We start from the raw sequence: 22,899 nt of genomic DNA, 5'->3' as shown, positions 1-22,899 counted from the left end.
AGCATTATCCATAATAGGCAAAAAGTTTAAATGTCCATCAACTGATGAATAAACAAAATGTGGTATATCTATGACCTATACAATGGAAAATTACTTGGCAATTAAAAAATAAAGTATTCATTCATGTTACTACATGAATGAACCCGAAAAACATTATATTAAGTGAAAGAAGTTACAAAAGACCACATATTGTATGATACCATTAGTTAATATATCTAGAATATTTGTCTAGAGAGACAAAAAGTAAGTATTTGCCTAGAATAGGGAGCTATGTGGGGGGAGTCAGAATTGGGGAATAACTGCTAATTAGTACAACGTTTATTTTGGGGTGATAAAAATGTTTAAAATTAGGTATCTTGATGGTTGCACAACTCTGAAAAGATACTAAAAGCTGTTGAAATGTACACCTTAAACAGATGAACTTTATGGTATGTAAATTGTATCTCAAAAAAGCATTATGCTAAGTGAAAGAAGCCAGACTCAAAAGATTACATATTGTATGATTCCATTTATAACACTGTGGAAAAGGCAAAACTGTAAGGACAGAAATCAGATTTGTGGCTGCCAGAAGCTGGAGAAAGAGAAGAGGACTGATCATAAAGGGGCATAAGAGAAATTTACAGGGTGCTGAAAATATTCCATATAAGGTAGTTATACAACTTGCATATATTTATCAATATTCATAGAACTGTACAGCTAAAACAGTTCATTTTAATCTATGTAAATTGTACCCCAATAAATCTGACTTATAAAAGGCAAGTTTTGCCAGGCACAGTGGCTCATGCCTGTAATCCACTGTGGGAGGCCAAGGCAGGCAGATCACAAGGTCAGGAGTTCGAGACCAGCCTGGCCAACATAGTTAAATTCCATCTCTACTAAAAACACACAAAAATTAGCCAGGCATGGTGGTGGGTGCCTGTAATCCCAGCTATTTGGAAGGCTGAGGCAAGGAGAATCGCTTGAACCTGGGAGGCGGAAGTTGCAGTGAGCAGAGATCACACCCCTGCACTCCAGCCTGGGTGACAGGGTGAGACTCTGTCTCAAAAATAAATAAATAAATAAATAAATAAATAAATAAATAAATAAAAAGGCAAGTTTACATTGAGGAGATATAGAAAACTATATTTGGAAACCTGGGGTCAAAAGAATAGTGGAAACCTTTGAAATATACCAGAACTCACCCTTACTGAGTTCTATAACATATGAGGAGCATGCCTCCTATGGATACCATCAAGTTTATATATTGCCTATGACAGACTGACAATATAGTCAAAAACATACGGACCATGGCAGAATTCCTCTTGGAATTCAGGATCAGTGTTAGAAAAAGTCCTCCCTCTGAAAGGCGAACTAGTGAAAGTCAACATAAAATTAAAGTTGTCTGGCCAAGTCCTCTAAATTACAGGGAAAATGACATTTAGAGTTGAGTCTCAAGAAATACCCAAGTCTAGGCGGGGCGCGGTGGCTCACACCTATAATCCCAGCACTTTGGGAGGCCAAGGCGGGTGGATCACCTAAGGCCAGGAGTTCGAGACCAGCCTGACCAACATGGTGAACTCTATCTTTACTAAAAATACAAAATTAGCCAGGTGTGGTGGCACGTGCCTATATTCCCAGCTACTTGGAAGGCTGAGGGAGGAGAATCGCTTGAACCCAGAAGGCAGAGGTTGCGGTGAGCCAAGATTGCACCATTGTACTCCAGCCTGGGCAACAAAACCGAAACTCTGTCTCAAAATAAATAAATAAATAAATACCCAAGTCTAATCAAAGTAAACAGTATCCTGTAGACTGGGATGTACCTTTAAAAAAAAGTAAGAAAAGGAAAAATTAACCTGTCTGAAAAAAAGTCATATTAGCATAGGTACAATAATCTGCATGAAGTAGGAGAAGAGAAGACTACCAGCCATTAGTAACTACTACTTAAAGGAGAAAGAAAACTGATTCTGGTAGATACATAATTACTAGAACTCTACTATAGAACAGAGATCATTTATAAGACTTTAAACCTGAAAGAATATCCCTCAAACTCATTTGATTCCCTTTGCCTTCCAAATAGCTTTCTAATCTGGTTTTCCAAAGTCTCTGATGCTAAAAGAAGTGCCTACAATGGCAGAAACTAGTATTCACTATTCCATTATAATTGACAAGCTAAGATTCTGGATTACATATAAAAAACAAAAGCTCTTATGATTTTGGTTAGCATGATTCAATCCCCTAGAACCTGAAATCTGTTGAACGAGGATATAAAGCTGTATTTTGTGTTCTGCAAAACCAAGGACCAGATCATAGATGGAAGCAGTCACCAAGCTCTTCCTTTGACACTTCTTTCTTTAAAAGGAATATCTGTATTTATAAAGAATATCCTTCACAGAAGGAACACACACATTAAACAAACAACTTATAGAGCCAAGGATAAATTTCTTGAACTACGGAACGTCTGTGCTAAAAGGGGCTGGAGGGATCATCTATTTGTGCCTCCTCATTTGGCAGACAAGAGGGTTACATTGCAATTTTAGAGATTAAGTTACCTAACCAAGGTCTCAAAGTTAATCAGTGCCAGGCATTTAACACAGTTCTCCCAATTCACTCCAAGTTATCATAGAGAGAAGGAAAACAACTGTAGCCAGGCACAGTGGTGTGTGCCTACGATCCCAGCCACTTGGGAAGCTGGAGTGGGAGGATCACTTGAGGCCAGGAGTTCAAGGCTGCAGTGTACTGTGCTCCACACCTGTATAGCCACTGCATTCCAGCCTGGGCAAGATAGTGAGACTCCATCTCTTAAAAAAAAAAAAAGAAAAGAAAAAAGGCAAAGACGACAACTCTGTAGTCACAAAGACCTAAGTTCAAATCCCAGCTCCCCGACTTACTACTGCTGGGACATTAAGTTATTTCACTTCTCTAAGCCTCATTGTACTCATCTGTAATTAGAGATATCATTTTTTATCTTATAGATAAGATTAAATGAAAGAATGCATATAAAGTACTTAGCACAGAGACTGGAACAAAGAACCCAATAATTTTTTAATCAATTAACATATATTATAAATTAAAGATATATAATATGGACATTACAGCAAATAACTATGACACAAAAATGACATGTTGTAATATTCATAACTTATCAGTACCTTCATTTTAATTGTAATTATGTCAGAAATATGATTTTAAAAGGAACAAAGAATTACAGAGAAAGGATGTAAAAAAAGAAAACTGGCCGGGCGTGGTTGCTCACACCTGTATTCCCAGCACTTTGGGAGGCCAATGCAGGCGGATAACTTGAGGTCAGGAGTTCGTGACCAGTCTGGCCAACATGGTGAAACCCTGTCTCCACTAAAAATACAAAAATTAGCCAGGCATGGTGGTGGGCACCTGTAATCCCAGCTACTCAGGAGGCTGAGGCAGGAGAATCATTCGAACGTGGAAGGCAGAAGTTGCAGTGAGCCGAGATCATGCTACTGCACTCCAGCCTAGATGACAGTGAGACTCCGTCTCAAAAAAAAAAAAAAAAAAAAAAAATACTGCCAAGATACCATTTCTAAATCCTTAATTTTTCTTTTTATTAGAACATAATTGATAATTATATTGGATTATTTGTAAGTAGATAGGTTTTGACATATGATACTTGAGAATAAAATACTGACACATAATTTTGAAAAGTAACTGGATCCTAATCAAGTGAGAAAACATTCTATAGCAATTCTAAACCATAAACACAAACTTAATAATAAACACATTTGGTTAGAAAAGCTACTTTAATCACTTTTTTATTTTTAAGACCAGGTCTTGGTCTGTTACCCAAGCTAGAGTATAGTGGCTTGATGACAACTCACTGCAGCCTCCAACTTTGCGGCTCAAGTAATTTCTCCACCTTAGCCTCCCAAGTAGCTGGAACTACAGGAGCATGCCACCATGCCTAATTCTTTTTATTATTTTTTATAGAGACAGTGGTCTCACTATGTTGCCCAGGCTGGTCTCAAACTCCTGGACTCAAGCAATCTTCCTGCCTCAGCCTCCCAAAGTGTTGGAGGCATGAGCTACTGTGCCCATCCTAACCTTTTTACATTTTTTTATTATGCAATAGTTATAGACACACAAAAAGTTGCAAAAAATAGTATGGAGATGTCCCATGTGCCCTTCACCCACCTTCCCCCAATGGTAAAGTCTTACATAACTACAGTATGTTATCAAAACCAGGAAATTCACATTGGCACTGAAATATAATTCACATATCATATAATTCACCATTTTATAGTATACAATTAAGAGGTTTTTAGTAAATGTTCCCAGAGTTCTGCAACCCTCACCACTAACCACCTTTTAAAGTCATCATAGGCTGGGCACAGTGGCTCACACCCATAATCCCAGTACTTTGGGATGTTGACGTGGGAGGATTACTCGAGCCCAGAGTTTGAAACCAGCCTGGTCAACAAAGCAGGACTCTGTCTCTACAAAAGAATTTTAAAAATTAGCTGGGCTTGGTGGCATGCACCTGTAGTCCCAGCTACTGGGGAGGCTGAGACAGGAGGATTGCTTGAACTCAGGAGTTCGAGGATGCAGTGAGCCAAGATCATGCCACTGTACTCCAGCCTCAGCAACAGGGCAAGACCCTATCTCAAAACAAAACAAAACAAATAATACCACCATAGCATAATTGTGAAGAATAGAAAACATGATAGGTTCATTTTTTCACCTATTTAGCTCAAGCTATAGGTAACTTTACATTTGCTTTTGCTGTGGTTTTTTTTTTTTTTTTGAGATGGAGTCTCACTCTGCCGCCCAGGCTGAAGTGTAGTGGCGCGATCTTGGCTCACTGCAACCTCCATCTCCCAGGTTCAAGCGAGTCTCCTGCCTCAGTCCCTGAGTAGCTGAGATTACAGGCGTGCAACACCGTGCCCAGCTAAGTTTTATATTTTTAGTAAAGACAGGGTTTCACCATGTTGGCCAGGGTGGTCTTGAATGCCTGACCTCATGTGATCTGCCTTCCCTCAGACTCCCAAAGTGCTGGGATTACAGGTGTGAGCCACCACAGCTGGCCCTACATTTGGTTTTTTTCTTTTTTGAGACAGAGTCTTGCTCTGTCACCCAGGCTGGAGTGCAGTGACATGATCTCAGCTTACTGCAACCTCCACCTCCCAGGTTCAAGCGATTCTCCTGCCTCAGCATCCTGAGTAGTTGGGACTACAAGCGCATGCCACCACACTCAGTTAATTTTTTGTAATTTTAGTAGAGACGGGGTTTCATTGTGTTAGCTAGGATGGTCTCGATCTGACCTTGTGATCTGCCCACCTCAGCCTCCCAAAGTGCTGGGATTACAGGTGTGAGCCACCACATCAGGCCTATTTGCATTATTTAATAATCATTTTTTTAGAGCTAATACTTTTATTCATACACATTTACAATCAACATATGTTAAGCCCCTTGGTGACACCTTAGTTACTAGCTGTACAAAGATATCTCTGCTCTTCAAACAGTTCACAGTACACTGAGAGGCAGACACGTGAGAAAATATTCATTTCTTTTTTTGAGATGGAGTCTCACTCTGTCGCCCAGGCTGGAGTGCAGTGGCACGATCTCAACTCACTGCAAGTTCTGCCTCCTGGGTTCACACCATTCTCTTGCCTCAGCCTCCTGAGTAGCTGGGACTACAGGGGCCCGCCACCACACCCGGCTAAATTTTTTTTACGTATTTTTAGTAGAAATGGGGCTTCACCATGTTAGCCAGGATGGTCTCTATCTCCTGACCTTGTGATCCGCCTGCCTCGGCCTCCCAAAGTGCTGGGATTACAGGCGTGAGCCACCATGCCAGGAGAAAATATTCACATTTCAATATGGTAAGTGCTATAAGTCCCCCAAGGCACTGCCCAGCAACAATGGGGAGGGAGTCTACCCTGGAACAAGAAGGTTGGTGATCCATGCAGTGAGAAAAGGTGCATACATAAGATGAGACAAGACAATGCTGGAAAGGGAGGTAGCAGAGAGATTATGGAAGGCCTTCTATGCCATGCTAAAAGGCTCCTGTTATCCTGTAGGCAATGGGAAAACCATGCAGGATTTTTAAAAGAAAAAATAATTAGAGTTGCATTTGGGAAACATGTGAAAGATGTGAATGGGCCCACCACTCCACAGGAAGGTAAAACCTACACAATTTGGTCCCCACATCTGGCAAGGGCAAATGCGGAGCCAGGGAATGGAATGTGGTCAGCACTAAATAGTGGCCCGTCCAGCAGAGGGTTCTATACCCAGCACCAGTGCACTGTGGCAGAGTATTGTGCAGTGAGGTGTTCACTATGACTCACTGATTGTTGAATATTTTAAATGTCACCCCCGCATGGAGGCCAGGCCCAGAGGGCTCCTTTAAACCATTAAGCCTCTATCATCACACACAGCTACAACAAAAAATAGATCTCAGCCGGCACAGTGGCTCACGCCTGTAATCCCTGTACTTTGGGAAGCTGAGGCAGGTGGATCACCTTAGGTCAGGAGTTCGAGATCAGCCTGGCCAACATGGTGAAACCCCGTCTCTACTAAAAATACAAAAATTTGCCAGGTGTGGTGACTTGAGCCTGTAGTCTCAGCTACTGGGGAGGCTGAGGCAGGAGAATTGCTTGAACCCGGGATGTGGAGGTTGCAGTGAGCCAAGATTGCGCCACTGCAGCCTGGGCGACAGAGCAAGTCTCCGTCTCAAAAAAAAAAAAAAAGAAAAAAAGAAAAAAAAAATCTCCAATGTTCTTTCATTATCCTCAACCTGCTTCTCCAGATTCTCTCTCCAGATTCTGACCAGGTATTTCTGCTTAAGGCTCCACTTAAGCTCTCACTTAAGGCTCTCACTCCAATCCCTCTGTTTCTCTGGTTTTGATCTTTTGTTTCTCCATTTAGCCAATTATTTTAATTCTCCCTCCACTCTAACTTCGGCTCTCCAGTGTAAAGACTTTACTGGCCATGGAAAGTCCACCTCCTGCCACCATGTCTACCCATTCCTGAAGCACCAGACCTGAACACATAGTAGACACAGAGTCACATTGGTTCCATTAATCCATTACGAAACTATTATCAAGAAAAGTTAATAGAAAACTCTAAACATATAATACAAATCCAGCTAAAGCCCACGGCTTTCAGGAATCTTCAGGTTGGAGCTCCAAGATGTCATTTTATACAATACAGATTTCCATTTGTTTGTACTGCCTCAATTAACTAAATACACAACACTCTTATGTTTAAAAATGAACTTAAAGTACACATATCACATTACGCCTTAGTGTACATTTACATATACTATGATTGCACCTATTTAATGTCTCTTACCACCAAGAGAAGGTGTGACCATCACACAAAGAATCTGACCAACAAAGGTATAACTAGGCAGTGATGGCAATTAGAAATGGTGATAAAAGACTCTATTAAACGAGAGGCTAAAAGTATAAATTAGCATAAAGCAAAGGAAATAATAAAAGATGAACAGAAGGGCTATCTTGTTCAGGAAAGATGGCAAGAAATAAAATTGTGAAATTCAGAAAGTGAAGAAAAAGTAAAATTCTTCCACTTCTTTTGTCATTGTCTTTCAGTCAGAAAGTAGCTTAAGTGAGATAAATCATTAGTAAAAATAGTCCATAATATTTTATAATGACACACTGAAAGATCTCATTTGCAGCAAGATAGTATATCATTATATCTGTCTCTTTAAAAATAATCAGACTGACTAGTATACCCAATATTACAAATTAGAATATGGGTAATATCTCCTTTACCATAAAATTAGAAAGCAGTTCATAGATGTACATTTAATGTGGCTATTCATTTAAACAAACTTTTTAAAATTACATAAGATAGATTAAAAAGTAAGCAAAGAAAGTATTACATTTTCAGATTAGCTGTGCTGCCTAGTTGGTTCAGTATTTTATGTCCTGTAGCTACACCAAGCAAACTCCTCTCCCAGTTTTTTTAAAACCTATTTCACATGTGCTAGAATCTGAAGCTGGGCATAGTTTGAAGAAGTTCCATTCTAGTACTGGGACTTCCTTATGTTTTTATCAGAGTTTCACTGCTCAACAGCCAAATTTCTTTTGATAGTATAACTTCCAAATGGCCTCCCAAAGAGCTGATGGGCTATTCTGTTAGACAGACAAGTGTATACCGAGAAATTGTAGGTTTAATATGCCTTATAACATTCCAGGCATCATTGCCAATCCATGGAGTCCTTCTGACCTACAAACCTCCAATTCCATATAACTTTGGGCCTTTTAGAGTCTTCTAGAGGCAAGGTCAGGCATGGTGGCTCACGCTTGTAATCCTAGCACTTTGGGAGGTTGAGGCGGGTGGATTGCTTAATGTCAGGAGTTAGAAACCAGCCTGGCCAACATGGTGAAACCCCTTCTGTACTAAAAATACAAAAATTAGCCGAGTGTGGTGGCGCATGCCTGTAACCCCAGCTACTCGGGAGACTGAGACACAAGAATTGCTTGAACCCAAGAGGAAGAGGTTGCAATGAGCCGACATCATACCACTGAACTCCAGCTTGGGCAACAGAGTGAGACTCTGTTAAAAAAAAAAAAAAAAATGCTTCTAGAGGCTAAAAATCTAAAAGACGGCAGGCTGGATCTTAAATTACCTCTGGAAGTACATGAGATCCTTATGTGAATTGACTAATTCCGCTTTCTTGTGTTTTTTTGTTTGTTTTGTGTTTGTTTGTTTGTTTTTGAGATGGAGTTTCGCTCTTGTTGCCCAGGCTGGAATACAATGGCGCGATCTCGGCTCACCACAACCTTCGCCTCCCTAGTTCAAGCAATTCTCCTGCCTCAGCCTCCAGAGTAGCTGGGATTACAGGCATGCGCCACCACACCCAGCTAATTGTTTTATTTTTAGTAGAGACAGGATTTCTCCATGTTGGTCAGGCTGGTCTCAACCTCCAGACCTCAGGGGATCCACCCACCTCGGCCTCCCTAAGTGTTGGGATTACAGGCGTGAGCCACCATGCCCAGCCGTTCTTGTGTTCTGATCAATGTTCTTACTTGCTTGGTTCAAGTCTAACAAAACAAAAATCTTAGTGGCACCTCCTGCCTAGAGTATTTGGAATCCTTTGGAAATCCTGAAGCCAACTTTTCCACTCTATCCTCAAAATTAGACTGAGGCCCAGACTAGAGGTCCTTGGGTTAAGTTGGGGTATAGAGAAAAAAGGCTCTGCACCTGTCTGGAGGTGAAGGATAATTTGCCTAAGGAGTGCCTGGATGGAGTGCCAGACTATGAGGGTTCCTAATGATTTGGCTTTTTCCTACTACAAGTTCACTGAAAGTGGCCAGACATTTGAGTGTGCCCTAGGGCATGCGGATTTGATGTACCACTATTTATTTCAGGTCTTGGGCCTGTGGGCCTTTGCTAATTTTTCTGGCTCCCACAATACCACTTCACAGCAAGCCCCCTTAATCTCTCCAATAAAGTGGAGTGTCTGTATTGTCAGTCATCCCCTATTCATCAGTCTTTAGACTATCCCTTCTTTTTCTCCTTTTCCAGAGCAAAATAACCTATTAGCATTGGCATTCTGCCGAACACTGATTGCCCAGTGCTTTCTTGGAGGTTCCCATCCCCAAAGCTCTAGCCTGGCATTGTGTTGAGTGCTCAAAGTACACCCTGTATAGGGCTGGGAACTTCGAAGCTGTCAGGGGTTCACTGGGGAATTCAGAGACGCAATCTTCAGTCCTCAAGAGAAGCTATTTTTGGTGGCCGCTTAGGTTTAGGAACAGAGATGCTGAAATGTGCCTTTTAGGACTCCATGGGTCACGTTTCTTAACTGTTAATGCACAATTGGGGCTGCACTATATTCGTCAAAGGATTTTCAAACATCAGCTAAATGTTGCAATTTGATACTCTCTTTTTTGTCAGATGATTAAACTGATCCCGAAGAGAAGAGTCCTCTTGGAAATAAAATTCACATGTAGTTACTGCAGCCACAGAATGAAGATTGAAATCTGAATCCACCTTTTCTTGACATAATGCCATTGCTTTGTGAAGAATCTTAATTTGTGTTATACAGTTTTAGAATTAGATTTAATTCATCACTAGCTTTATGCATTATTAGTTTAGATTGATTCCTCTCTGCATGTCAAGTATGATTGAAATTTACTGACAGTAATTTTCCCTAAGCAGATTTCTGTTGTTTGACTCAACTGTACCAGAGTAAGTCAGATAAACACACTAATGAAAAAAACTAAAGACTTTACATTTTTAACTTTTCCACTTAGAAGTAGTCTGCTGTTAACTCAATCTGGAATGCTCTTTACACATCCCCACACCATTTTATGCTTTTGCCAATTTTTTTTTTTTTTTTTTAAGAGACAGGGTTTCCATCTGTAGCCCAGGCTGGAGTACAATAGCACAATCATAGCTCACTGTAACCTCGAACTCCTGGGCTTATGAAATCCTCCCACTTCAGCCCCCTCATGTAGCTAGGACTATAGGCATATACCAACATGCCAGCCTAAATTTTAAATTTTTTGTAGAGACAAGGTCTTGCTATGTTGCCCAGGATAGACTCAAACTCCTGGCCTCAAGGGATCCTCCTATGTTGGCCCCCGCCAAAGCACTGAGATTACAGGCATAAACCACAGCACCTGGCCCTGCTGTTGGCAATTTTTCACAGCCTGGTTCAAATTTCGTCTCCTTTGAAAAACAATTATTTTTTAATCCCTCCCCATCTCCCAAACTCCAACCCAAATTTACATTGCCACAACATATCCCCTTGTCTTAGCTCCAAATTCTATGATGCTTTATAGTTTGTTATTTATGTGTTTGCAATCCCTAAATTGTAAGCCCTTCCAACAGGGGCCTTGACTCTTCCTTTCCCCCAGTGTGTCAAGTTGTGAACAAAATTTGTTTGAAATAACAATATACAAATATACAATAATCATACTGTTTTTAGGTCAGGAGAGACAAAAAATACTAACCAATAAATACAACAGCATCAAACTGGTATAATGACGCACTGCAGAATCTTTAGACTCCTACCCACTTGAAAATAGGTATGCGTATCTGTAGACAACCTAGCATTCACCTTGCAAAGGAAGAGAATCTACTAAGACAATTCAGGAATAAATCAAAAGTTAGAAATGTGAGATTCATCATTCGCCTCTTCTTCTCCCTCACCTTTTATATCCAGTCAATCAACACTTGTCCATTTTACCTACTAAATCTCTCTCTAACCCAGTAGTAGCAATTCTCAAACCTCATTAAGCCTAAGAATCACCTGGAAGACTTGTTAAACAGACTGCTGAACTCCATCCCCAGAGTTTTTGATTCACTAGGTCTGGGATGGAGTCAAGAATTTGTAGTTCTAACCAGTACCCAGGTGATATGGATAATACCTATCTAGGGGCCATACTTTGAAAACCACTGCTTTATCCAATCCCTTATTTCACTTTCCATGCTTTTGAGAGGCCTCACAATTTCTACTGAAGGAAAAGGGTTCCTGAGTTGTGACATAGTAAAATGACTCAAATGAGGCATAAGAATAGCTAGTTTTGGTCCTGATTTTGAATGGTTTCTCTTGGTGGGCAGTGGTTGTCTGAGGCTTTGAACTGATCTTTAACACACAGGAATGAGTTCTAGGCGTTTCTGGAGTGGTCCAGAGCACCTCTAAATACAAAGCAGCAGATGAGGTCATGGTAATTCAGGGAGTCAGAAGTGGAAGGGTGGGGGGTTGAAAGCTATAATCACTGTCAAAGGGGTGTTTTCTGTAGACAAGTGAATGGAGCTATTGTACACAAACTCAGTGGTTGCCAAGCATGTGGCCCAATTATTTTGCCTTCATGAGCATGGCACGGAAGGATCTCTTTAGAGAACTTGATTCACACAAGTTTGTGTTTAGTCTAACGGTAGCAGGCAAAAGCCTGGGGAATTTGAACCTAAGAGTCTTTACAAGTTCCTGCCTCCCAAATCTAGGATATGGTACTAGAAAGTTGGTAAGATCACGAAAGTAAAACACAATCTTTAAAAATAATACAACAATTACAACTGTTGAAAGACCAATATAGGGGCCTATCTTGGGTCAAAATGTTGACACCAATAATGAAGATCACATGTTGACCTTGGGAGGCAAAAGGTTCATAATTTAAATTTCTCTGAGACGATTTTAGCTCATGGAGAAACTGGAGGTTAGGAATATGTGAACTTAGACCCTCTGCTCTCCCTGGTTTATCTTTGGCTCTACCTGTATTTAAAGTGCTTGTAAAAATCCAGACTTTTTTTTTTTTTTTTTTTTGAGACAGAGTCTTGCTCTGCTGCCCAGGCTGGAGTGCAATGGCGCTATCTCGGCTCACCGCAACCTCCGCCTTCCAGGTTCAAGCGATTCTCCTGCCTCAGCCTCCCGAGCAGCTGGGATTACAGGCATGTAACACCATACACCTGGTTAATTTTTGTATTTTTAGTAGAGACAGGGGTTTTACCATGTTGGCCAGGCTGGTCTTGAACTCCTGATCTCAAGTGATCCTCCCACCTCAGTCTCCCAAATTGCCAGGATTACAGGCACGAGCCACCATGTCTAGCCAAAAGTCCAAAAAGTTTTATTGGTCACCAGGGTCTAGGGTCTTAAAAGGAATGGAAGACCTGCTTCAATTGCCAGGACAGACATATGAATTGGCGATTTGCTGTCTTAGGTGAAACACCATTCTCCCTGCAACATGGGAATGGAAATGCTTTAGTATCCTTCAAATTTCCTAGCTGCATAAGAAAACCACTGAGGTGGTTGGCCTAAGCCCAAAAGGGTCAAGGCCAGAAAACAGAGAGGCAACAAGCATCACCTGGCCTCCAGGAAAGCAGCACTGTCCTTTCTGGGCACTACAGAAGTGAGAAACAGAAGCTATAAGGTTGCTGCCAAATCCTCCATGATATTCACTTCTTTAGTACAAGCCCTAACTAGGCACATTTGGGGGACGAGCAACTCACAGTAGGCTACTCCATGAAACAGGGTCTGCAGAGTCAAACAGGATGTTATAGATGAGGCTATCAAAGGTGAATTCAGCTTAAAATAGATATAACTAGAAACAGGATGGGACGCACGGTTCGCTTCCTCTTGGAGCAAGAGGTGAGAAAATGAAGCTGTGAGGAGGTCTGTCTCCTGTTTTATGGGGTACTAAGGGGGAAAATGTGAGGGAAACTTCTGTAGCTATGGTGATCTCTACACTCAAAATCCTAATTCTGGCAGAACTCTAGCACTCCATGAAGTACTGCATCACACAGTATTCATTTGATCTAAGCCCTCCAAACTTGCACAGATGGAGGCGGGGGGACCCGAAAGTTTTGAAATCCTAAAAGACAAACCAAAAAGTCATAGGAGCTATACCAACTGGCACTCCACTAATTCAACAAAGGATAATTGCAGAAATTGACTTCATAAATACCTCAAAGACCTCATAAATACCACACTAACGTACTGTACTTCTCACCAAGGAGAGGGTCACACAGCAAAATGGTTTGCAATGGAATGGATTAAAACTATAAAGGGTTATACAATTGTTAGAACTGTTTATTGTTTTCAGGAATAAGAAATTTTGAAGTGAAGTTAACATAGTAATCATGTAGCACAAACAAATTAGAACAAATATTTATTGAACTAAAACTATGTAAGGCATCAGACTAGATGTGATAATTCTTAGGGTTTATGATTTATAGCTTTCTCTTAATCTATTATAAATACTAGAGTGCCTGGCAAGCACAGGGCTCAATATATTTGTTCTCTCCCTCCCTCTCTCACCCTAGCTACCACAGCTACTAAGTGTTTGAGCCACAATCCAATCCAAATATTGGTTATACTATGGAAATGCCCCTGCACACACATTCTATTTATGGTAGTATCTTATTTAACTGCACAATTTAACCTGGCTGCTTAATCCATTATTTTAATGTGTCTCCCAGTAAAATCAAATTATTTCTAAAGTAGCTCACCTTTCAGTAACCACAAAAAACTGATTAACATTTCTGACTTGAAAATAGGTATTTTTCAACACATACTTCTACTAGAAATTTTTCAATATATATTCTTTTAATTTATAAACTATTACAAGCTGAAAGACAATTAAAAATCTATTCCTGGCCGGGTGCAGTGACTCACACCTGTAATTCCAGCACTTTGGGAGGTGAGGCGGGTGGATCACGAGGTCAAAAGATAGGCACCATCCTGGCCAACATGGCGAAACCCCGTCTCTACTAAAAATACGAAAATTGGCCGGGGGTGGTGGTGGATGCCTGTAATACCATCTACTTGGGAGGCTGAGGCAGGAGAATCACTTGAACCGGGGAGGTAGAGGTTGCAGTGAGCTGAGATCGCACCATTGCACACCAGCCTGGGCAACAGAGCGAGACTCCAACTCAAAATAATAATAATAAAAATAATCTATTCCTTATAAGCAGGGCATAGTGGTGCACTTCTGTAGTCCCAACTACTTGGGAGGATGAGGCGAGAGAATCACTTCAGCCCAGGAATTCAAGTCCAGCCTGGGCAACATAGCAAGATCCCGTTTCTTAAAAACATAAAAATCTATTCCTTAGGATATTACATGCCTAAGCATGTAAATGACTCCTTCAGTACACTGAGTTCAAAGATATTAGGTATCTTTTCATTTTTCAATTTTCCCTATTTTCTCCCAAATAACAAAGGAAGGTGATACATGTGGTAAATATATATATATATATATATATATATATATATCCATAAATGAAACAGATGAGTGAAGAACAGATGAGTAGACCAGATCTGCATTTACGAGGCAATGACCTTCAAAACGGGCAGGGAGCTGTTAACAATGTTCTTCACAGGGGAGCAATTATACTACAAACCTCCTATGTATACTTTCATTTCTCATGGTCTACAAATACATTTGCATACCAGAAAGAGTGAAAGAATAGTCTGGTAACTGTGGCAACCCTCACTGAAAACATACAAGGCATTTTCATTACCTTAATAATTACATCCTAAATGCCAGATCAGAATAAATGCTGCATTAGGAAAGGACAAATACTTTGATGGAATTTCCTACAACTGAAATTTACCAAATGTAACTATCATAACTCCAACCCAGTGATACATTTCTGATTCTGTAATACCCTAAGTAGTCTCTGATTATGCTGAGGCAGTAAAATCATTCTAAAATAGATACCTTATTTAAACAAAAATATGGCATACAACACTTTAAGGAAAATGAGTTCAAATTATCACCCTAAAAATTAAAATATACAGTGCTACAATGCCTAAAATGTTGGGAATATTGCTTAACCTAATAAGAAGCTCACAGATCCTTTCCATACTGATTTAAAAGATCCTGTGCCCAGTATTTAACAAACAGTATTTAACAAATAAGCACGTGCACACATGCACACACACACACACACTACAGAAATGCATGAGGAAAAGTTGATAAGAAAAGCTCAATTACTAAATGTTCAAAAAAGCTACATGAAGAAAATATTATTTTCATATAAGATACTGTCTTTTTGCTACATTTCCTCACATGAGTAAAAACAAAAGCAATTTACAAAAGTGGTGCCAAAGAATGACAACATCACATATACTTTACAATCCCTGTTTTTTAGATTCCACGCAAAAATCACAATGCACAATCATTAACATGTCTAGACAGTGGACACTTACTACAGTGTGGCCATATTACACCACGCTTAATTTTTTAAGTGGCCTAGATATTTTATAAAATTAAATTGCAAAATGTAAAATGAGAGCAGTAGGAAAATAAGTACAACCATAGTAGGATATAGCAAGCACAAACCCAATAAGTCCTCTTTAACTCAAAAATATTCTTTTTCTAAATGGTAATAAAAACTATCCACAATTATAATACCAATCAAACAACCTCAAAGGTTCCACTAACTGGGAAAAAAATAACTAGTTGCCTCATTGCAATACTTTAAAACCACAAGGTTAACAATCATTTCTAGCGAAATGGTGATGTGAATTGTGTTTTATTTGTATTCTACACCTTGGCAAAAGTTAGTGACCTGCCTCAGAAATTATTTCACATACCCCAAAAGTATTCTTAGGACTCATGAAGTATAAATCTCACACTGCCCTTGATATGCTATTGGATAAATGCTTTAAATTTTAAAGCAAAGGATAAAGACTTTTAAAAAGCTCTAGACAATATACTCAAATGGTGAAGATGTCAACTCAATGTATTCTCCTACCCCAGCAAAAGAAAAAAAACAAAAACAAAAAAAAATTGGACATGGCACAACGATACAATAGGAACAAAAAGTAGTATTCCACTCATTCAGCAAGGAAATAATACAGAGCATCTCTCTATCATATTCAACTACAAAAATCCTTTCACTTGATGGCTAGCATCTTTATGACTGCTTAGTCTGTATTTAAGTGGCCTTAAAAAGAGATTCTGTGCTCTTTCTCTACCCTCACGGATCTTTGACAACAGTCAGCACTTATACCCAGAGCTGGTTTCGAGGGGAGGGAGAAAAGGGAAAGTGAGGAGAAGGCTGAACTGAGCACGGAGTCAGCAGGGAGCAGCTGCTCTCATACACTACCCAGTGTCTTTCTCACACACCGCTATTTTCCGCTATTGAGCACTGTCAGCAAAAATAAATAAATAAGGAGGCGGGGGGGACAAGGAGACACTGAGGGTAGGACCCAGGCCGACAGTTTTTGTCTGTCACATCTGAGCCAGAAGCCTCCTCTGTTTTCCTGCTGCAAAGGCAAAGGATCAGGTGAGACCCCTCCGGGTCCAGCTCAATTCGCTTCTCCACAAAGAGCCGCTTCCGGCGATGAGCGCAGGATCCTCCTGGCTGATGAACTGAACACCGGAGCATTGTCAATGTTTTCAATCTCTGACTTTTTCATAAGGGAGGAGAGAGGGCTGTGACTGCATTCCCGGGAAAGACTACTACTCCTGACGTGCACACAGCAGTAGTGAAGGAACATGAGCAAGAGGTTGTAAAAATCCCTTCAAAAATACCAGGTTCTGAAAGAAATGCTGTTCAGCATTACCGTATTGTTGGCGTTTTTCGTAAGTCGCCGATTCTTCCTGGCCACCGCCAAGCCCCAAATCGCTGGGACTTGTTGCTAAATCTTTACCTCACGTCCCCCAGAACCGCCCAACACAATAAGATTTGGGGGTCGAAAGGCAAGAGGGGGCCTAAATCTCTAAAGCCCAGAGGACTGGGCTTCCTTCAATAGGCCACTCCGCATGGGCTGCGCGTTCAGTTCTACCTTCTGAAAGCTCTGACTCACAAATGGGGTGAGGGGGGAGGAATTATGACATAAACCATTATCCTTCCAACCCAAGAGAGATAAGAAAAGCCAGCCATACGTCCTTGCCCGGCCAGAGAGCCAAAGCCTGAGCCCCCGACGGGGCGGCCGGGCTAGGAGCCTACAGCCCTACCCGCCTCCCTCCGGGCGCCCCGGAAAGGTGCACCCTACCCGGGCGGGCTCGAGGAACCAGGACGGGGCGCCCTCACCCAAGGAGAGCAGGGGAGGACTTGGGGGTGTGGGACGCGGAGACTAGCCCCGCGGCTGCGGTGACACACCGGGTGCCAGGGCTCCGGCAGGGGCTCCGGTGAAGGCGCCCTGCAGCACTAGGGTGGTCCGCCGCAACCAGGAACGGACAAAGCACGGCGCTGGGGCTGGGGCGACCCCCGGGCGGCGGCCGCCGCCGGTCAAGTTGACCGGACTTGGGGGACTAGGGGGTCCCGCGGGCGGGGCGGGGCGGCGCGGCGCTGACCTGGATGGTGCAGGTGTACTCGCTATCGTCCAGCAGCCGCACGGTGCAGCTGTACTCGCGCTCCAGGCTCCTGCTGCTGCCGCTCATCAACCTGCTCAGCATCTTCCCGCCCGCCCGCCCGGGAGCGACGCGGCGACGCTGCGGACCCTGGACCAGGCGTCCCTCAGCCCGGCAGCTCCGCGCCGACCCCGGGCACCTGCAACATCACCCCGGCCCCGTCGCTGCTGGTGCCTCCTGCTGGCCTCGTTCCTCCTCCTTGTCCTCCTCCTTCCCTCAGCCGCCACCGCCTCCCCCCAGCCCAGATCAAGCGCCGGGCTCTGTCTCCTCCGCGCCCGAGTGCCCGTGCCCAGCTCGCTGGGCGGGGCCTCAACCGGAGGGGGCCAATGGGGATCAGCGCGGCGGAACCGAGTGGCAGACAGAAAAGCCAATCGGAATAGAGTACTGGAATGATGGGCGGGGTAAAGAAGCAATCACAGAAAAGCAGTGGGACCTAGTCAAGCTGGAGCAGCCCTCTAGCGTCCCAAATGAGGGGCTCCTCTCCGCCCTGTGGTTCCTATGGATGCTGTTTCCCCTCCCCCGGGCCAGGTGTGAGCACCCAACTGGATTGATGTCTGCCGCCTGAAATACACTTGATCTGTGTTTCTGAAGCCAAGCCCCGCACCCTTCAACGCCGCGGTTCCCGCCCTCTTGGGAGCCGGAGCGAGGAGGCGGCGGGATGCTGGATCACAGTCCCTGCACCTGCAGAATGCGGGTATCTCTCGCTCCAGATCAGGCGACTGCCCCCGACCTGTGCTGTACCCTAAGTTGGCCGGTCTGGCCTCTGTGCTCCAGCCCTCTTATTTTGGGAAACAGGAGCTACTTAAATAAAAGCTAAAGGGACCTCAGAGGTTCTTAAGTACTCGGGTTTAATCCCCTAAAAAATCCTCCACTCTAACACCCTTTGCCTCCTTCTTTTTATTTCAGAAGACAAAAGGAGACCGCTCCTTCAGCTGGTAGGGAGCAGAGGAAGCAATGAATCTTCTTGCACTTTTAGAACTGGAAATTATGTATTCAGACTTTCTCAACAGAACAACATAGTATGTCAGGAGGTGTACATCACAAAGAATTGTCTCCTTCTCTTTGTCACCCGAAATTTACAGACTTCAAGGATTTTTACCAAAACTTCACTAAGAGACATTCTCCCTCAAAGATTTTTGATGGGAGTAAATGTTATAAAATAATTGTGTCGGCCGGCGCAGTGGCTCATGCCTGTAATCCCAGGACTTTGGGAGGCCGAGGTGGGCGGATCACCTGAGGTCAGGAGTTCGAAACCAGCCTGACCAACATGGTGAAACCCCGACTCTAGTAAAAACAAAAAAAAAAATTAGCCGGGCGTGGTAGCACGTGCCTGTGATCCCAACTACTCGGGAGGCTGAGGCAAGAGAATCTCTTCAACCCAGGAGGCGGAGGTTGCAATGACCCAAGATGGTGGCCATTGCACTCCAGCCTGGGGAACAAGAGCAAGACTCTGTCTCAAAAAAAAAAAATAAATAAATAAATAAATAATCATGTCAACATAGAACATTAATGCTGTAATAAATATATTAATTTAAAATAATGAAATAGGCATAATTTCCTATTATTTTCATTTACACTGTTCTTGTTTATAGGTATAACGTATAACAAAAATGAAACTCTACATTAACCTAGAAAACTATTCCGCCTTTAAAGTATGCTTCTTCCCTAGTCTTTGGATTCCAATATTTTTCCCAATTTTTTTTTTTTTTTTTTTTGCATGGGGAGATTCATTCTCATTCATTCTCTCTCTTTCTCTCTCTATCTCTTCCTCCCCCTCTCCCTCCCCCTCTTCCTCTCTATCACCTTAGTAACCTGGACTGCTCTTATTGGTTGCATTCTCCTTCGTGGCATTTAATAGCCATAGGAGCGGGTTTCTCTTTCCAGTGCAATTCCAATGGAGTTAGTTATGAGTCCAGAACTAGTAACTCAAGTGTTCCAGGCATAAAACCAAGCATGAACTCCACTACTTTGTAGCTTCGGCAGGTAGTCTGATGCCTGAAACATAATAGGTATTCAATAAATGTGGAACTGAATACAAAAATTAGCCGGGTGTGGTGGCGAGCACCTGTAGTCCCAGCTACTGGGGAGGCTGAGGCAGGAGAATCGCTGAAACCTGGGAGGCAGAGATTGCAGTGAGCCGAGACCGTGCCACTGCACTCCAGCCTGGGCGACAGAGCGAGACTCGGTCTAAAAAAAAAAAAAAAAATGTTGAACTGAGTAAAGGGAATTGATAGGTATTCTACAGCACTTAAATCCCAGAGGAAGAAGACCTGTGAAGAAACTCAAAATTTCAGGAAGATCTTGGAGACAAGTAAAATTATTAATATGCCAAAGTGATATTCTACAAAGCTCAGCTTTGTTATGTAGCTGGAAGAAGATAATGAAATATTTCAGGCTGGGCGTGGTGGCTCACACCTGTAATCCCAGTACTTTAGGAGGCTGAGGTGGGTAGATCACGAGGTCAGGAGTTCGAGACCAGCCTGGCCATCATGGTGAAACCCTGTCTCTACTGAAAATACAAAAATGAGCTGGGCATGGTGGCACGTGTCTGTGGTCTCAGCTACTCAGGAGGTTGAGGCAGGAGATTTGCTTGAACCTGGGAGGCGGAGGTTGCAGTGAGCTGACATTGGGCCACTGCACTCCAGCCTGGGAGACAGAGCAAGACTCTGTCGAAAGAAAGAAAGGAAAGAAAGGAAGAAAGGAAAGGAAGAAAGGAAGAAAGGAAGAAAGGAAGAGAAAGAAAGAAAGAAAGAAAGAAAGAAAGAAAGAAAGAAAGAAAGAAAGAAAGAAAGAAAGAAAGAAAGAAAGAAAGAAAGAGAAGAAAGAAAGATTGATTTCAAAGAAAGAAAGAAAGAAAGAAAGAAAGAAAGAAAGAAAGAAAGAAAGAAAGATTTCAAACAGGAAGAGGTTTTGTTGAAGGCAAAAGTTACTGTCTGTTATAGAATCAACAGAAGCAAGAAAAAATGTCCAAGCTAGAGGAAGCCCATTAGTGTGATGGTAGGAAAGTGTTTTTAACAGGTTATCCAAATAAGCAGCTGCTGGAATAAAAAGGCAAAGCACTATGAATCCAGAAAAGCTCTAAGGAACTGAATGCAGTCTTCTTTCAAAGTATGGCCATAGTTGCAAGCAACAGGGGTGAAATTGTATCTGCTCTGTCAATGTGTTAAGTAGCATCCTTGCTCAGTCTGAGAAAATCATGACTGAGGCTGGGTGCAGTGGCTCATGCCTATAATCCTAACATTTGGGAGGCCAAGGCAGGCAGATCGCTTGAGCTCAGGAGTTCAAGACCCACCTGGGCAACATGGTGAAACCCCATAGCTATAATAATAATAATAGTAATAACAATAATAATAATAATACAAAGATTAGCTGGGTGTGGTGGCATATGCCTGTAGTACCAGCTACTGGGGAGGCTGAGGTGGGAGGATTGCTTGAGCCTAGGGGGAGGGGAAGGTTGCTGTGAGCCAAGATCACACCACTGCACTCCAGCCTGGGTGACAGAGCCAGATCCTGTCTCAAAAAAAAAAATAATAATAATTTTAAAAAATCACATCTGCTGAGATTCTCACCTCACTGAAAGACCAGTTAGATACTCATTCATGCTTAGGTGTAATATCCAGAGAGAACTTCAAACTCTCCCTTCTTCTCTGATATAAAACACTTTGTGAGGAAAACAGAGAATGAAAAAATAATGGAAGAAAAGCAAGAATCTAGAAAAAATAATGGAAGAAAAGCCTCCACAACAAAGTTCATGAGAAGCATAAGGGGAGAGGGCTCATATAAAACTAAACTGAATTTTGGGAGGCTGTGCAGAAGAATCAATTGAGCCAGGAGCTATGACTGTACCACTGCGCTCCAACCTGGACAACAGAGCAAGACTTTATCTCTAAATAAAATAAAAAGTAAAACCAAACAGAAATATTTTGTTTATCTTTGTTTTCCTCAAATCTCTTAACCAGGATGCCCAGAATGGAAAGGGTTTACTTAATAAAAGGCCTTATTTGCCCTTGAGAACCAGCGTGCTACAGCTTTCACGTGTCTTTGAGTATAACGGAGGACACATTTAAAAATAAGAATCCAAATTATAATGGCTCTGAACCCCCACCTTGCAAATTATCAGAATATCAGCCCTCTCTTGAATTTCTTTTCCTTCTCTACTATGAGGGAGTCCCCAGGGGAGGTATCCCCCACATATGCCTAAAATAATTGAACAAAGCATTCATCAGTTTCATTCGTGTCTCTACTTCAGATATTATTCAGTCCCTGCTGTTCTGGGACACTGGTCTCTCTCTTTAGCCAATTCAACCTTCACCATTGCTTTAGATTTTGGCAGGAAGAAGCACTGCCCTCTCTTCACCAGGACATGACAAACACAGGCCCTTCCCATCAAAGTTTTCCCCAACACAGCTAAGAACAGGTTGTAACTCCTAACAATATTTAGAAAAAAAAGAAAAATCCAAAGTGTAACTTGCAAGTATGATATAGCTACTCTCAAAGTCTCATGGACTATGGAATAGACACAGACCTGGCCTTACTGTCAGGCTTCCATTCTGGTTCATGTGGCTGAAGATAGTTTCACCTCTCCAGCAAGAGTTCCCCTGACTGTGTCTTAGGCATTTACTCCCAATCACTGTGAAGAAAACAACTTTCCTTACCCAGGTTAGGGTCCACTTTCCAAGTCCCATTTTCTGTCCCAGGTGCTATCTCTTCCTAGAATGACTAACCATGGAAATATCTACTTTTCTGGAGGAAACCCCACCCTGCATGCCCAAGGGTATGATCTTGACCTCTGATTCAACAGGGCCATCATTATCAGAACACAATAGTCAACATCAGCACATTTCTCACAAAGGTTGAATTATTCAGTCTTTACACATGGGTCAAGGTAAAGCCTTGTCAAAGCCAGTCCAGTCCCTGTGCATAATTATCTCTCCAGTAGAGCAGTGAAAATCGTGCCTGTCCTTGCTTTCCTATATTCATTAGGTCTCAGTTTCTGCTCTCCAAAGAGCAGGGGCTCAAAAGGACATTCACATCTCCACAGAAATAATAACGCATTGACACATATATGCTCTAAATCTGCAGAGAGGAAACAGATTTTCTGTTCTTCTCTTCAATG

General features: G+C 42.2%; 1 protein-coding gene and 1 pseudogene across 20 annotated transcripts in view; both read right to left on the bottom strand.

Annotated features, from left to right (window-relative positions):
• Window positions 1-17,133, bottom strand: part of LOC139355451 (actin, cytoplasmic 2-like) — a 218,425-nt pseudogene extending 201,292 nt beyond the window's left edge.
• The window catches only part of LOC105491308 (FERM domain containing 5), a 347,868-nt gene extending 325,312 nt beyond the window's left edge, over window positions 1-22,556 (bottom strand). For 6 of the 20 annotated variants that reach the window (XM_071066949.1, XM_071066944.1, XM_071066948.1 and 3 more), the window contains exon 1: window positions 17,727-18,615. In XM_071066949.1, coding sequence (XP_070923050.1) covers window positions 17,727-17,828 — 102 coding nt within the window. In that variant the 5' untranslated portion in view covers window positions 17,829-18,615. Of the gene's footprint in view, window positions 1-16,993; window positions 17,133-17,726; window positions 18,618-22,438 lie in introns of those variants that run through there. The other 14 variants (XM_071066945.1, XM_071066946.1, XM_071066947.1 and 11 more) reach the window with 10 other exon arrangements.
• Between the last annotated feature and the right edge of the window lie 343 nt (window positions 22,557-22,899).

The sequence above is a fragment of the Macaca nemestrina genome, chromosome 7 (genome assembly GCF_043159975.1).
Source record: "Macaca nemestrina isolate mMacNem1 chromosome 7, mMacNem.hap1, whole genome shotgun sequence".
In the NCBI taxonomy this organism is placed as follows: Eukaryota; Metazoa; Chordata; class Mammalia; order Primates; family Cercopithecidae; genus Macaca; species Macaca nemestrina.
The sequence above is the reverse complement of the archived record's forward strand: the minus strand, read 5'-3'. Positions and strand labels throughout refer to the sequence as shown.